The sequence below is a fragment of the Zalophus californianus genome, chromosome 1 (genome assembly GCF_009762305.2).
Source record: "Zalophus californianus isolate mZalCal1 chromosome 1, mZalCal1.pri.v2, whole genome shotgun sequence".
In the NCBI taxonomy this organism is placed as follows: Eukaryota; Metazoa; Chordata; class Mammalia; order Carnivora; family Otariidae; genus Zalophus; species Zalophus californianus.
In genome coordinates, this window is record NC_045595.1 from 128,569,681 (window position 1) to 128,583,739 (window position 14,059).

General features: G+C 37.4%; 1 protein-coding gene across 12 annotated transcripts in view; it reads right to left on the bottom strand.

Moving 5' to 3' along the window:
- TBL1XR1 (TBL1X receptor 1) overlaps positions 1-14,059 on the bottom strand; it is a 173,800-nt gene that overhangs the window by 19,000 nt on the left and 140,741 nt on the right. For all 12 annotated transcript variants that reach the window (XM_027583737.2, XM_027583738.2, XM_027583733.2 and 9 more), the window contains 7 exons: positions 9,745-9,890; positions 7,574-7,796; positions 6,748-6,880; positions 6,042-6,183; positions 3,423-3,486; positions 3,235-3,332; positions 1,947-2,007 (listed from right to left, as the gene is read on the bottom strand). In XM_027583737.2, the coding sequence (XP_027439538.1) occupies positions 1,947-2,007; positions 3,235-3,332; positions 3,423-3,486; positions 6,042-6,183; positions 6,748-6,880; positions 7,574-7,796; positions 9,745-9,890 (867 nt within the window). The remainder of the gene's footprint in view (positions 1-1,946; positions 2,008-3,234; positions 3,333-3,422; positions 3,487-6,041; positions 6,184-6,747; positions 6,881-7,573; positions 7,797-9,744; positions 9,891-14,059) is intronic.

Sequence of the window (14,059 nt, forward strand, 5' to 3'; positions counted from 1 at the left end):
TTACATAATGTACACTAATTTCTGGTGTGGAAAGACCATGGGTGGTTGTCTAGGGATGAAGGGGAGAGATCACAAAGGGGCAGGAGGAAACTTCTGAAGCTAGCAGGTGTATTCATTGTCTGCAGTGTGGTGACAGTTTTGATGGTATATACATGTCAAAACATATCAATTTGTATAATTTAAATACGTATAGCCCATTTTATGACAAATTACACCTCTTTAAAGCTGTTTTAAAAAAACAAAAAGCATGGCAAGAAAGAACATACTGGGTGAAAAAAAAGTATTTACTTGTAAAATTACTTCGATACCATCGACCTCATCAGGTTGTAGACAGGACTAAGTGGGATCATGTATACAAAGAGCACCATCTCTAACACAAAGGTGGTTTCCATTATATAGCTAACTTATTTCAAATTTGCATTACTCCTAGCAGTTAGGAGAAACTTTTGGGTGGAAGAGCCAGAGGCCTAAGAGAAATCTATCTGGGTAAGGACTAGAAACAAAGGTGGAAGTAAAACAGGTCAACTAAAGTGTAAATGCTTATTAATGTGGTAAGCCTTAATCAAGCTGAATTGTTTAACAAGATGCTTGCACAATTATGTTACCCAGATACTACGCAGTAGTCATTTTGTGCCTTATTTGGCTTGTTTATTCACACTAAATAGAAAAAGACAAAAAGCCAGAATGTCAGAAGTTTCAATTTTAAAGGTGATGCTGTGCCACTGGCTATTTGTGAAAAAGGATGTTACCAAAAATTTTGAAAATAACCAGTTAAATTTAGTCAGCTTTCAAATCAAAACCCTTCCCAACTGTAACAAAATCTTTAAAGAAGCAGTGAAATCAAGTAGTCCTACTGTTCTAACTTAGCTGACTCCTGAGCAGCACAGGGGTTAGGCCCTTTCACATGCAGTTGAAATCCTGCATTGAACTTTTGATTCCCCCCAAACTTAACCAGTAATAGCTTATTGTTGACTGAAAGCCTTACCATGAACAGAAACAGTTGATTGACACATATTTTGTATGTTATATGAATTTTATACTGTATTCATACAATAAAGTAAGCTACAGAATAAAAAAGAAAATAAATTTACAGTATTGCAGTTGTATTGAAAAAAAAGCCACATATGTAAGTGGACCTGCACAGTTCAAACCTGTGCTGTTCAAGGGTCAACTGCAGTTATTAGGCATCTCGTTCCAGTTTAATAACGATCAACAGGAAACTCCCTGAGAACAGCATGAGAAGAGAGCAGGTACTAAAATCCAGCTCTCTCTACAAATCAGCTTGTACAGTGCATGCATGGCTCTGTATCAAGGAGAAAGGAGCACACTACCGGGAGGGGGGCAGAATTATTGTATTTAAGTATCAAATTATTTTTTTAAAAGAGAAACCCATGTAAAGCACCAAAGTTCCAACAATGCTGGGAAAGCCTATTTTTTTAATTTCATGTGCACAGGAGGACTGATTTAGAAACAGGAGTCCAAAATGAGAAATAACAACACCTAAATTTGTATGAGTTTATAAAGTTGTATTATATACATTAGTTTTATCCTCATAACAAATAGGTATAATTATTATCCTTCATTTACAGAGAAAATGAGGCTCAGAAAGGTTAAATGACTTGCTGTCTTATAGCTTGTTAAGTGGGGTGGAATTGCCATTCAAACTTAGATCTCCTGATTCAAAGATCTATGCTCCTACCATAAGATAATACCAACCTAATTGCACTAGGCTGCAAATGATTTTTTAATGGTACATTTCACAGAAAACGTTTGATGATCCCCTGACAATTAACAATCTGAAAGTCATGGAACATCAACTCCTCAAAGGATTAGTAACAAGATTGGTATTTGATATTTCAAGATTTTAAATGAATTATATGCTTTTAAAAGTTTAATTAGAAAAACAGAAGAAAGCACCAGTTCTCATGTAAATTGTGAAGATTTACCTGAATGAAAGGGAAACTGTTGCTTGGCTTCACCGGTATGTGCATCCCAAATAATCGTAGTCTTGAGATTGAAAAGAAAAGAAAAATATATTAAGAGGTTAAAAGAAGCTCATCATAGGTGCATAAATTAGATGCCTAACTATGTTAAAGCAATAGGAAATGTCAGAGTGAATTTTACTTTAAACAGCTACTTTATCCCCAATAGTACAACGAGGGTATACTCCATTTTGAGGGGGAAAATAACTATTAAAGTAGTTTCATTTTTCCCTGATTTTTCATCAGTCAACTTACTTCAAGTAACTATTAGTTGTCTACAAACCATCAGACATTATATTACATTGCTTAAGAAACTCAACGGCAATAATGTTATTTAATGCAAATTTTTTTTTTAGCTATTAGGAGGCAAATTCTTGGTTAATGAAGTCATTAACCAATTTTCAATATTAAGATTTTTAAAGCTCACATTTACACATATGGGCAGCTTGAATTTTGACAATATTTAAAACAATGTCTTGCATTTTATACCCAAGTATGACACATAAATCGGAATGGATATATTCACAGTTCCTTTAAATACCCTCCCATCACTAGTTTTATAACTTTGGGGATGTAAAGTATTATAGAGTGGCAGTGGTTATTAATAGGATGTTTCCCTCCTATTCCTGGCCTCCTTTATTTTTCTTCCTTTTTTTTTCTTCTCTACTTTCATTTCTGACAACTGACTCCATTAACAAGCGTATGAGCATACACTTTGCTGGATTAAAATCATCTTAGACCTGTATTCATTTTGGGAGGTATGGCAGAAAGGATGACCTAAGAAAACAAAAGAGCAAGAAGGCCCGTATTTTCAACCTATCCATATTTCTGGGCCTAGTTAGGTGGAAAAAGCTTCAACGACCCTGCATTTTTTATTTTTCAATGAAGCACCAAGAGTTCAACTAACAGACTGGCTCTAAGATTTCTCAAGGAATCACTCCAGAGCCATTTTCACGGCTGAGATAAACTAGAAACTAGGGAAAGGAAGCAGAGTATGGGAGGTATGACATCCATTATTCCAGCAAAGATGAGTGGTCACAAAGATAAAAGATAAAATGGCATTCCGATGAGTAAATTGGGGAAGGAGCTGACAGAAAATCGAAGAGCATTTCCATTATCATCATGAATTTGTACCTGAATTTCCTATAGACAAATGTTTTATTGTTTATAGGAGCAGCAGGAGAAAACACTACTTTCAGGTATACTCTGTAACACACTAACCTTTATAAAACTTAGTTTAACGTTCTTTTACCTTGTCTACTCCAGCACTTAGGATGAAATTTCCTTTCTTATTCCACTTTAATGCAAATATAGGGCCTTTATGCTGCCCCAAGGTGCTAGCAAGGTTACCTAATATTCAAAAAGAGAAACATGAAAATTACTTCAAGCTTTATAACTTAGATCAACAACAACATATAAGAAGAAAAATACTTCATTTACCATCTTTAGTCCATATTCTGGCAAATCCATCGTATGAACCAGTTGCTAGAAGTGTACCTTCACTCTGTCAGAGAAACACACTTCCTTCAATTATATAATCCAGAAAGGGCATTTAATTGTTATTTGACTATTTCCATGTTTAAACCCTAGGAAGAGTAGATCTTGACATTCTCTGCTTCAAAATTTGGGAATGCTACCAACGACCTACAAAAGACCCTTCACTGCTATGAAGCTAGTATTTAATCAGCATCTAGACAGTGTGGGAGCCTTATAACCAAATCTCAAGAATGGCAGGAACTACTCTGGGGCAGGACCAACACCACCCTTATGCATGCTAAGGTCTACAGTATTCTCACAGATGCGCATGACTCAAGATGGGAGAAGGGGGGTGGACCAGGAAGGACACCAAAATCACAATCTTAAAATGAATTTAACAGAGTCAAAAGCAAAAATAGCTAAAACATTTTGTTACGATTAGAAGATTTTATATGGTCCTCCCTCTAAATCTTTTACTGTCTAAATGAAGCTTGTATTGTGTGTGAGCCAAACAATATTGCCGTTTCAGATGATCAGATACTTAAATGTCATTGAGTGTCTCTCCTTTGTTAATTCTTTCTCAATATGAAATCCTTACCAATTAGAAAAAAAAAAAAAAAAGCCAGAAAAGAGTGTAGGCTGACTTTATAGTTAATGAAGTGAGTACAATTGCCTGGAACTACTCTACCGCGAGGAGAAATCCATACCAATTTCTCTGATCTTATATTCCCTTGCTGTGCCTGGCCTTGATGAATGGTACAACAGAAGGACAGATCTATGGAAGTGCAAGTTACAGAGTGCATTAAAAACACTATTGCTGGGATTAGTAAACACTACTGAAGACACAGAATGAAATCCTGCCTTACTCAGTGCTTTTGTGATGCTTTTTGGAAAGGGAATTGGAAACAAGATTGCCCTTTTTCAGACCTCCCAAGCCATTTAGCTGTGCAGGTAAGTGAAAAACAGATGCTGGTATGGTACTAAGGGTTGTAGACTCAGTCCTGACAGGATATGGTTCTATATGAGGAAGTAGGAGCTGCGCTGAAACCAACAGCAAAAGCTAATTTCCAGACTCTGAACAATGGGAAGTTTCCTTTAAACTACTGGACCCCAAATGTCTTAAAAGAACCATTAATCAAGGATAATGGTTTCCCCTTTTAGTGGAAGATTCAAGTTTATAGTGAATAATGTATGTTTGAAAAGTCCACACTTCTGAAAACTGTAACTTGGGAGCTGAGAATCACCAAGCTCAACAAACAAACATTTGTTAATCATCCTATTCAGTGTAACCCGTAAATTTCATTAAGTTAACTCATAGGTCTCTGAGCCAAATAGCATATCAAGGTGGTAAGGCCTCTGACTTAAGATATAATAAGGTCCCATATATTGAGAAGATAATTCTTAGTTCTGACCCTACAACCAAACAATACCATGGCATGCTAAACCTTTCTCTCATTTTGGTAACTGCTATCTTCAAAGGAGGGAAAGAGTAAACAGATTGCTGGAAATTTTATAAGGGAACACTAAAAACAAAACAAAACAAAAACAAACAAACAAACAAAAACCCTAGCTAACTGTTTTGGAAGAATTTCACAGACACTGAGAAATTTAGCTAGAGATACCATTTTTAAAGACAGCTCTCATTCGCTGGAATGAGACTTGGATGATCCTATGGAAAGCCACACAAAAGTTGTCGAACAGAGGCCAGAGGAGGAGAGAGTGTTCATTTGCTGAGGAAAGAATGGTGAACCCCATGAAATGCTTGAGATCCCGAAGTTGTCTAAGATGCTTCTTACACTTGAGAGAGTAGGTAAAAAATGGATGCAAAGTCACAAGGAAGGAAAAAAAAGCCACGTGGAATAAAGGAAAAGATACAGGAACTTTCAAAATGCAAATTTTCCACAAATTAATCATGGGAATGGACACAAACCAAGCTGCTTATCACATATGTGAAACTGAAAGGGTGAAGCTTTATGGATGAGGAGCTCAAACTTTCTGGCCAGTCAGAGCAGTGAAGTGATCTCTGGAAGATGTGGAATGACACAGAGCATCCAAGAACTGTAAGATTCCTCCAGCTAGAATAGAGCTTGGAAGTAACCTAGACTAACAGTCCCTACAAGGCAGTCAGCAGTGAAGTTCTCATCAGTCCATACAAAATGAGAAAAACAAGAACATGGTTTTATTATGGAGATTTCTCCTATCCCCTAGCAAAGGGCTTAGTAGTTAAGGACTTCGTATGTGCCTGCTGTTGATTTTCACCTATTACTTCACTTAAGCAGGCACCATTTTCACAGTTGTACTTTACAGCAGAGGAAGAGGAAGCACAGAGTGGGCCGCCAGCGGGACAAAGGTTCTGCTGCAAGATAAACTGAAGAGCTTCAAGTTGGACGGAGGTCTGACCACTGGAAGACCAGTCATTGTTTTTAACACCACATTTGAGAATGGCGAGTCCTAGTTTGTTGTTCTTATAAGTGAAATTCAAAAGCATCTCAACAAATGGACAAACCCTGCTTTAATCTGCAGTTCACAGAGGTTACGAAGATTAGGAACTATATTCACCATGGATAATACAGTGATACTCACATTCCAATCTAGGGATGTCACATCCTTGTTGCTTGGGACGTCTTGCCCTCCTTCTCGTATACAGTGTCTAAGTACTAACTGTGTGGAGCCACTAGTGCTATTTTCACTAAGATTCCATATTCTTGCTGTTGAGTCTCCAGACCTATAAAGTATGCAACATATTTTAAGTCCTTGTGATATTCTCAAGTATCCCAGAATCAAAGTAACATATTTATATGCTCTTATTAATAAGGCAAATAAAAACTAGACTCTCAGGGATCTCCAATTCCAATTATTTTCCTTAGTCTCCATTTTGGGGACCCTAGGCACTTCTGAAGAAGTAGGTTTAATTAAAACTTCTAAGATTATGGGAGCACCTGGGTGGCAGAGTTGGTTAAGCGACCGACTTTAGATTTTGGCTCAGGTCATGATCTCATGGGTTATGAGATCAAGACCCGCATCAGGCTCCACACTCAGCAGGGAGTCTGCTTGAGATTCTCCCCGCTTCCTGCTGCCCGCGCCCACTTGTGCTCGCTTGCTCTCTAAAATAAATAAATCTTAAAAAATAATTTCTAAGATTATGTTATGAAGAAATAAAGATTTACAGAGGCAAAAGGACCACAAAGCAACAAAAACCTGAAAACATAAGTAATGCTTTTATAAAATGTGCAATAATTCAGTACGATATTTTTAAAAATACATTTTAGTTTCACTTTGAGAAACATACCCCGATGCCAAGAGATCACTAACGGGGTTCCAGGCACAGATGAAAACTTCAGATTCATGGCCCCGTAACACAACTGCTTTATTAGGAGGGATTTCAACATCCCCATCCACTTCCATCATATCAGTATGATTATCTGTGTCAGGAGAAACAAGTGGAAAATGCCAGTTAGGTAAGTAATATTACAACATCCTGGGGGGGGGGGATAATTCTTAATCAGTGAATACCTGCCTTATAATATAAAGTCTAACTTTTTTTTTCCCCACCTATGTCAGGTAATGTGAAAATAACTGTACATGAGAAATAAATTCCCATCCTTAGTTAAGTATGACCCTACAATTTTTAAAAGATGTACAAGAGTATGTGTTTGGGGTGGTGGGGAGGCGGTGAAAAAGGTTAGAGCCAAACAAGGCTAAAATGATAAAATGGTCTGAATTAAATATAATCCATGTCAACACTGAGTTTCTGCCAGTAGGGGCTGCTGATATCATTCACATAACATGTGAGCTGCCTTTGTATCTCCATGTCAGAGCATTACTGTGTTAATGACCAGTATTACAAATTTTCTTTAGAAATCAAATGCAAACAACAAAATTTATCTAACAGTAGAAAATGGTTTCTAAATATTTAAGGAAGAAAATAAAATCCATGAAAGTAAATCTAGCTTTCTGGAGCTTCAGAAGCAAGAATCTGAATTGTGATACAAGTTAGGGAAACAAGTTGGCATAAATGAAACAGATGATGTTACTTCAGTCTGGAAGATGAGACATCCACATGAAGCAAAATTACTTTTGCTGCAAAGCAATTTTTAGAAATTCTTTCCGCTCACTTGCTATAGTATGTGCTCCGTTCTCCTCCCCATTGGCTGTATTCTCTCCATTTTTTGCAGACCCCTGCTGGTTTGTGGCTGCTGTGGAGGTGGCGGCGGCCGCTGCTTGCTGCTGTGCGAGCTTATCCCTGTAAGCTTGCTGTCTTGTCTGTACTACATCAGGCATTACGGCGTCTATCAGGGACAGAGACTCTATCGGCCGACCATCAAACAAGGTACCATCCTGGATGTGGAAAATTGAGGAAAGAAACATGAAAGAGAACACATTCAGGATGAAGCGACTGCAAAGAGCTGTTTAAATTTTCCTGCTCCTCACCTAGTTCATACTGTGAAATACTGCACAGAGAAAGCTGAAATACTGAAAGGAATAATAAAACGCAGGCCCAGGAGATAAAAAGTGATTGGTTAAGATTCCAAAATTCCGTCCGGGAAAAGCAATGGCCATTATGAAAGAGTTCATACAATGGTAGGAGACTCGGTGCCACATCAGAATAAACACTTCTTTACAACTAAAAACTTTTAAAATAGCTTTGTTGGACTCAAAAATTTCTTGTGATTTGATTCAAGTATTAAAACAAGAAACAGACCTCAGATATTCTGCCAACTAATCATCTCATTTTACTAATGGTGAGATGGAAGCACAATCAGGTTTAAAGACTTGCAGAAGTCACACAGCCAGTCAATGACAACGGAGATCTCCTGACACTATTGCTAATGTGACCTGAGGGCCAACAGCACTACCATCACAGCTGGTAGCTTGTTATAAATGGAGAGTCAAACCTACAGGATCGAAATCTCTGAAGGGCTCAGGATCCCATGTTTTAACAAGCTCTCTAGGGCACACTACCATTTGAAATGTACCATCGTAACTCTGAGACTGTGCTCTTTAATTTTATGGAGTTGCCATAATTTTCCAAAGCTCCTCTCATTGATATTAGGAAGCTCACAATTAATAAAAAGTTCTCCAGCAGGCACAAGGAGACAGAACAAGTCAGAAATAGAAACTGGGCAAATGAGCTAGGACTATGCATGTGTAAGGCCCAACTCACGTAAGCTGGTAGATAACCTACCGTGGGGTGATGGGGTGCTCTGAGTTACAAAAACATGGCACATCTTTCTGAGTTGTCAAATGCAAGGAATATTTGAGGAGTAGGAGAATTTAAGTAACTTAAGAATATTAATACCAACAGATACATTGTAGAGTACTATATTAAATCTGTAAAACATTTATTTTTCAGATACCATGAGACTTCAATTCTGTCCACTGATGGAAACTGTTTCTCACCCTCTGCAATAAAAGATACTCTGGGACGGAAAGAACTAAAAGTCAACGAGGACACAATACTAGTGGACTTTTCAGTTTTGGAGAGGAGGAAACTAAAAAATAATGAAGTCAGAATTAGTATAACTATATAATTATAGCAATAAATATTGGTGTAGAAACCACGGATGCTTGTTTTAAAAAATACTTGCAAAAGGAAAGGGGAGCCATGTTAATCTCTGAAATGAAAATAACATAAAGAGCCCCCCATTTTATAAATCCTGACCATATATGAAATTTTTTAGTTAGACCAGGGTTTGCAAACTTTTTCTGTGAAAGGACAAAGAGTAAATTATCTTAGGCTTTGCAGAACATAAGGTCTCTGTCACAACTATTCAATTCTGCCACTGTAGCACCAAAGTAGCCAAAACAATATATAAGTGAATGAGTGTGGCTGTGTTCCAGGCAAGCAGGCAGGATTTGGCTCATGGGTCACAGTTGGCCGACACCTGAATGAAACTACCTATATATGGACCTTATTAGATAGGCAAAAGTATCAAGAGTTGGCTTCAATTATAAACTGCCTTCCAAAATCAGGTATAACCAAATAACCTGAGGTTTTTTAATTTTTCAGACCGTCAATTGTGGTCTCAGCATTTCACAGCACGGTGTTGTTGTTTTAAAGAAAATTATTTATTTACTTATAAAACCAAAGAAAGGGAAATAAACTAGAACTAATGGTTCTTACAGTTCAGAGTCAACAGGCCTTGCCTGTTCAACCTGACTGTGACATAAGGAACACCACCCTTCAATTTTGTTAACCTGGTGAAGCTGAAATCAGATAATGAATGAACAAACAGATAGCAGATTTAAGGACAAACAAGAGTATTTGAAATAAATTTTTCCTTACCTCATTAATACTAACTTCTGCCTCTACATACTGTAGACCTTTCTGGATGATAGAAATCAATGCAGCAGGTGGGACGAGGGCACCATTGATGTTAGACTGACTGATATGGCTTTCTATACCAAAGGTAAACGCTGAATGAGAAAATCCTAAAAGCAGAAGAAAACGTCTAAGAATTTATTCTCCTAGTGGCAACATGCTATAGGACACAAATGAAAGACCTCTGTAATCTTTCAAAATTGCAATCCATCATGTGGAATCCCAGACTGTTAGCTAAGGTTAAATACGTTTTTAAACAAAAGAAATACCAAAATCCAAACATATTAACTTTTACATATTTTCCTTTTCACTTTAATTACATAAAATATGATATAAAATCTCTAGTACATATAAAATTTAGCCATGGCACATAACTTTCCTCAAAGAATAGCATCTAACTTTAAAGCTGGGCAGCAGGGGGGGATGGGGGGCAGTCTTTGGAAATCATGTGAGTCAATTGCTTCACTAAAGATAATTTAGGCCAAGATAAATTAAGGTGACATTTGATATTTCTGTCAAACACAGTATAAATCCAATATTTTGCAGGTTTTTTTTTAACTTAGGAAATAAAAAGCAAACTAAAGTTATAAAACATGAAAATTTTTATGCTAAATCTCGCTGTATGTATGAAAGCTTTAGGAAGTAAAAGTTAGCAAGTAAATAGCCAGTTTCTATCAGCAATTCTTAAGTTTTAATTTGAAATACTTAAACCCAAAATATATAATAAAAATCTCTTTATATGTCGGTCTCGTTTTATGAAAGTCTAAACTCAAAGGTTAAATTCTAGTAAAATGATAAACGCATGTGCACTTATTCTCTTTACTAAAACATCCACCAGAGCTTATCATTAAATAGTAACTGTCATTAATGTATTTTAAGCAATTCAATCACATTATACATATAATACGGAATGTTAAGAAACTTTCATGCTAACTAAATGAACACGGGCTTACTTGTGTCTTAAGTGGATTTAAAAACCCATGTAATAACTATCCTAGTTTTTTAGTGCTGACTCTGTGTCTTGATGCATTTTGTGCTTCCACTTTTAGGCTTCTGTGGCACTTATGAATAGTCTAGAATAAAATACTATGGACTCACACAAAGCATGTGGCTAGGAAAGATTTTAGTCAGTAGACAAAGTACACCTAAGTTGGTTTTCCTCATGGCTCCTTCCTCCCCTCTTGGAAACACCTGGCCATTCTACTCCTGCAACCCATAGTGAGAAGTGAAAAGACATTCCAAGTCTTTGATTTTAACTCATGATTTTGCCTACAGGCATGATCATTATTAAACACATTTATGGTTTTCAGCTTAATCTGAGCTCAGAGAGATGGCTAAGAAACATAGTAATGAAACTAAGAAACATAACAATGAAAAAGAGCATCATTCTGCACTGTCCCTATCAGGAAACCCATAACTACTTGAATGTGAGTAGATTCCAGATTGCCAGGGTAGAAGGCTAACAATAAAGGCTGGGAAGGATGGGGAGAGACGGTAAAAGATAAGGCAGTGAAATCCATAAGCAGTGAGGCTGCAGAGTCCTGTTTTCAATTATATGCCCTTCCCTAAATAAATTCTGCAGTAAGTCATAAACGGGAAAAAAAGCTAAACAGCCAAGTGGCTTAGAGATTTACAAAGACTTCAAGATGGACAATACCATTTATGGAGGGTCTGCACCATGCACACATATATAGTTTTGTTATCTTATACTTTGAGCTAACAGATGGGAAAACAGCCACTAACAGGGTAAGGATTTACTTTTTTAAGTTTTTGTTTAAATTCCAGTTAGTTAACACACAGTGTAATATTAGTTTTAGGTGTACAATTTAGTGATTCAACATCATACAACACCCAGTGCTCATCACAAGTGCACTCCTTAATCCCCATCACCTGTTTAACCCAGCCCCCACCCACCTCCGCTCCAGTAATCCTCCGTTTGTTCTCTATAGGTAAGAGTCTGTTTTTTGGTTTGTCTCTTTCCCCTTCCTACGTTCATCTGTTTTGTTTCTTAAATTCCACATGAGTGAAATCATACGGTATTTGTCTTTTGCTGACTTATTTTGCTCCATCCATGGTGTTGTAAATGGCAGGATTTCATTTTTTATGGCTGAGGAATATTCCATTGTGTATACATACCACATTATCTTTAAGAGGATAAGGATTTAAATTCATTCAGAGACCATGGAGGTAACCACTACATTCCGTTGCTCCTACTGAACAATTAAGTTAAAATATGGTCAAGGATAAAGCTAAGACAGAGTGAGCTCCTGTTTACTAATAGAAAATGAAGGATTACATCATTGTTCTGTTTCAACTCAGGGTGTTTGAAAGAGGTGTCAGTACTGCATGAAACATTAATACATCTTATTAGCAACGTTTTTCAAGTGTTTTGATTTTCATAAGCCTTACAAATTTTAGCAAAGTCCAGGACTTCTGTACCCTCTAATTCATGAGTACAACTTAAAATAATCAAAATCATCACATTTAGACCCTGTTCAGACAGAGTTCAAGCTTATGTCCAAGAATATCCTAAGGGTTGCAGGCGGGACAATGTCGATTTTGGGCTGGCATTTTGTATATCCCGAATTTGTTCTATCAGACCAGGAGAGAAGCTATCCCAGGTGCTTACATCCATCTCAAATAGTAAAAAACAACTCTGAAAGGGTTATTAGCATTGTTTGGACACTTCACACTAATGTCTACCCTAAAAAAGGTCCACAATTAAAAACATTCTGCTTCAATAAATGTTGAATTCAACTGTAATTTTTAAATTTCTAGTCATAGCACTACATGGCAGCTTAGATCATTATATTCAAAACTACTTTTCTTGGAGCGCCTGGGTGGCTCAGTCATTAAGCTTCTGCCTTCGGCTCAGGTCATGATCCCAGGGTCCTGGGATCGAGCCCCGCATCGGGCTCCCTGCTCAGCGGAGAGCCTGCTTCTCCCTCTCCCACTCCCCCTGCTTGCGTTCCCTCTCTCACTGTGTCTGTCAAAATTATAAATAAAATCTTTAAAAAAAAAAAAAAAAACACTACTTTTCTTATTCCCCTCCCTAAAACTTCGTTTTCCTTAGAAATTTGACCTTACTTCATTACACCTGAAAGTCATCCTAACTTTTACCTTGGCCCCTAGTGCTCCACCATTCACCAAATCCTATCAATCCTACCTCTCTGGTCTCTGTCATCAGCTTTCCTTTTCTCCTGGAACCTGGTTTAGTTCCCCATCATCCATTGCCTACAATTACTACCCCCAAGTTCCTCTTTCCCCAGCTCAGTCCATTTGCCACGCTACAGCTAGGGCATTATCTGTGAAACAAAACCAATCACATCACTCCTTACTTGGGCACTTTCAATGATCCCTTTGGTGTTCTCAATAAAGGCCAAATTTCTAAGTATGACACACAGTTACCTTTGTAATCTGACCCTACTTATCTCTCCAGACTCATTGCTCCAATTCCATGCCCCCCACCCTTCTTCACATTACACATTAAATTCAAGTGAGTGCCAATTATATGTAGCACCATGAATATGCTATGCTATCTCATGCTTTTGTATCTCATGTGTTCCTAAGTTCTTTCCTCCTATTTGAATGCAGGGGAAGTTCTTTCTTTCACTACCCTAGAGGGGGATCTTTTTCTGTTATGTTAATCCTATAGTTTGTTATAGGTACAGTATGTACCACACCGAATGGTTATCTTGTGTGTATGTGTATGATGCTAGAGCTCGACTAGGCTACTTGAAGAAAGAGTTGATGTCTAGTAAATCTTTTCATTCTGGAAACCTAGAATGTTACCTAATTTAACTAATGCTCAATAAACATTTGTTAAATCAGAATGCAATTCTACTGTAACGTATTTTGGCACATCAGAAAAGCTATGAATCCAAAAATAAAAGCATCTGACTTAACTCTTCCTTAAAAAACAAAACTAAAGGGGTGCCTGGGTGGCTCAGCTGGTTGAGCGACTGCCTTCGGCTCAGGTCATGATCCTGGAGTCCCGGGATCTAGTCCCGCATCGGGCTCCCTGCTCAGTGGGGAGTCTGCTTCTCCCTCTGACCCTCACCCCTCTCATGTGCTCTCTCTCTCATTCTCGCTCTCTCAAATAAATAAACAAATAAAATCTTAAAAAAAAAAACAAAACTAAAACTTGAACCAGGTTATGCCAAAAAATATTTCCATTTATCTGTAAATACACGTGCAGGAAATATTTTTTCAGGGGCAGCTTTTGATTTACATAGTAGAAGGCAAGAGATTCACCTAAATCTGTGAGATGTTAAAGACT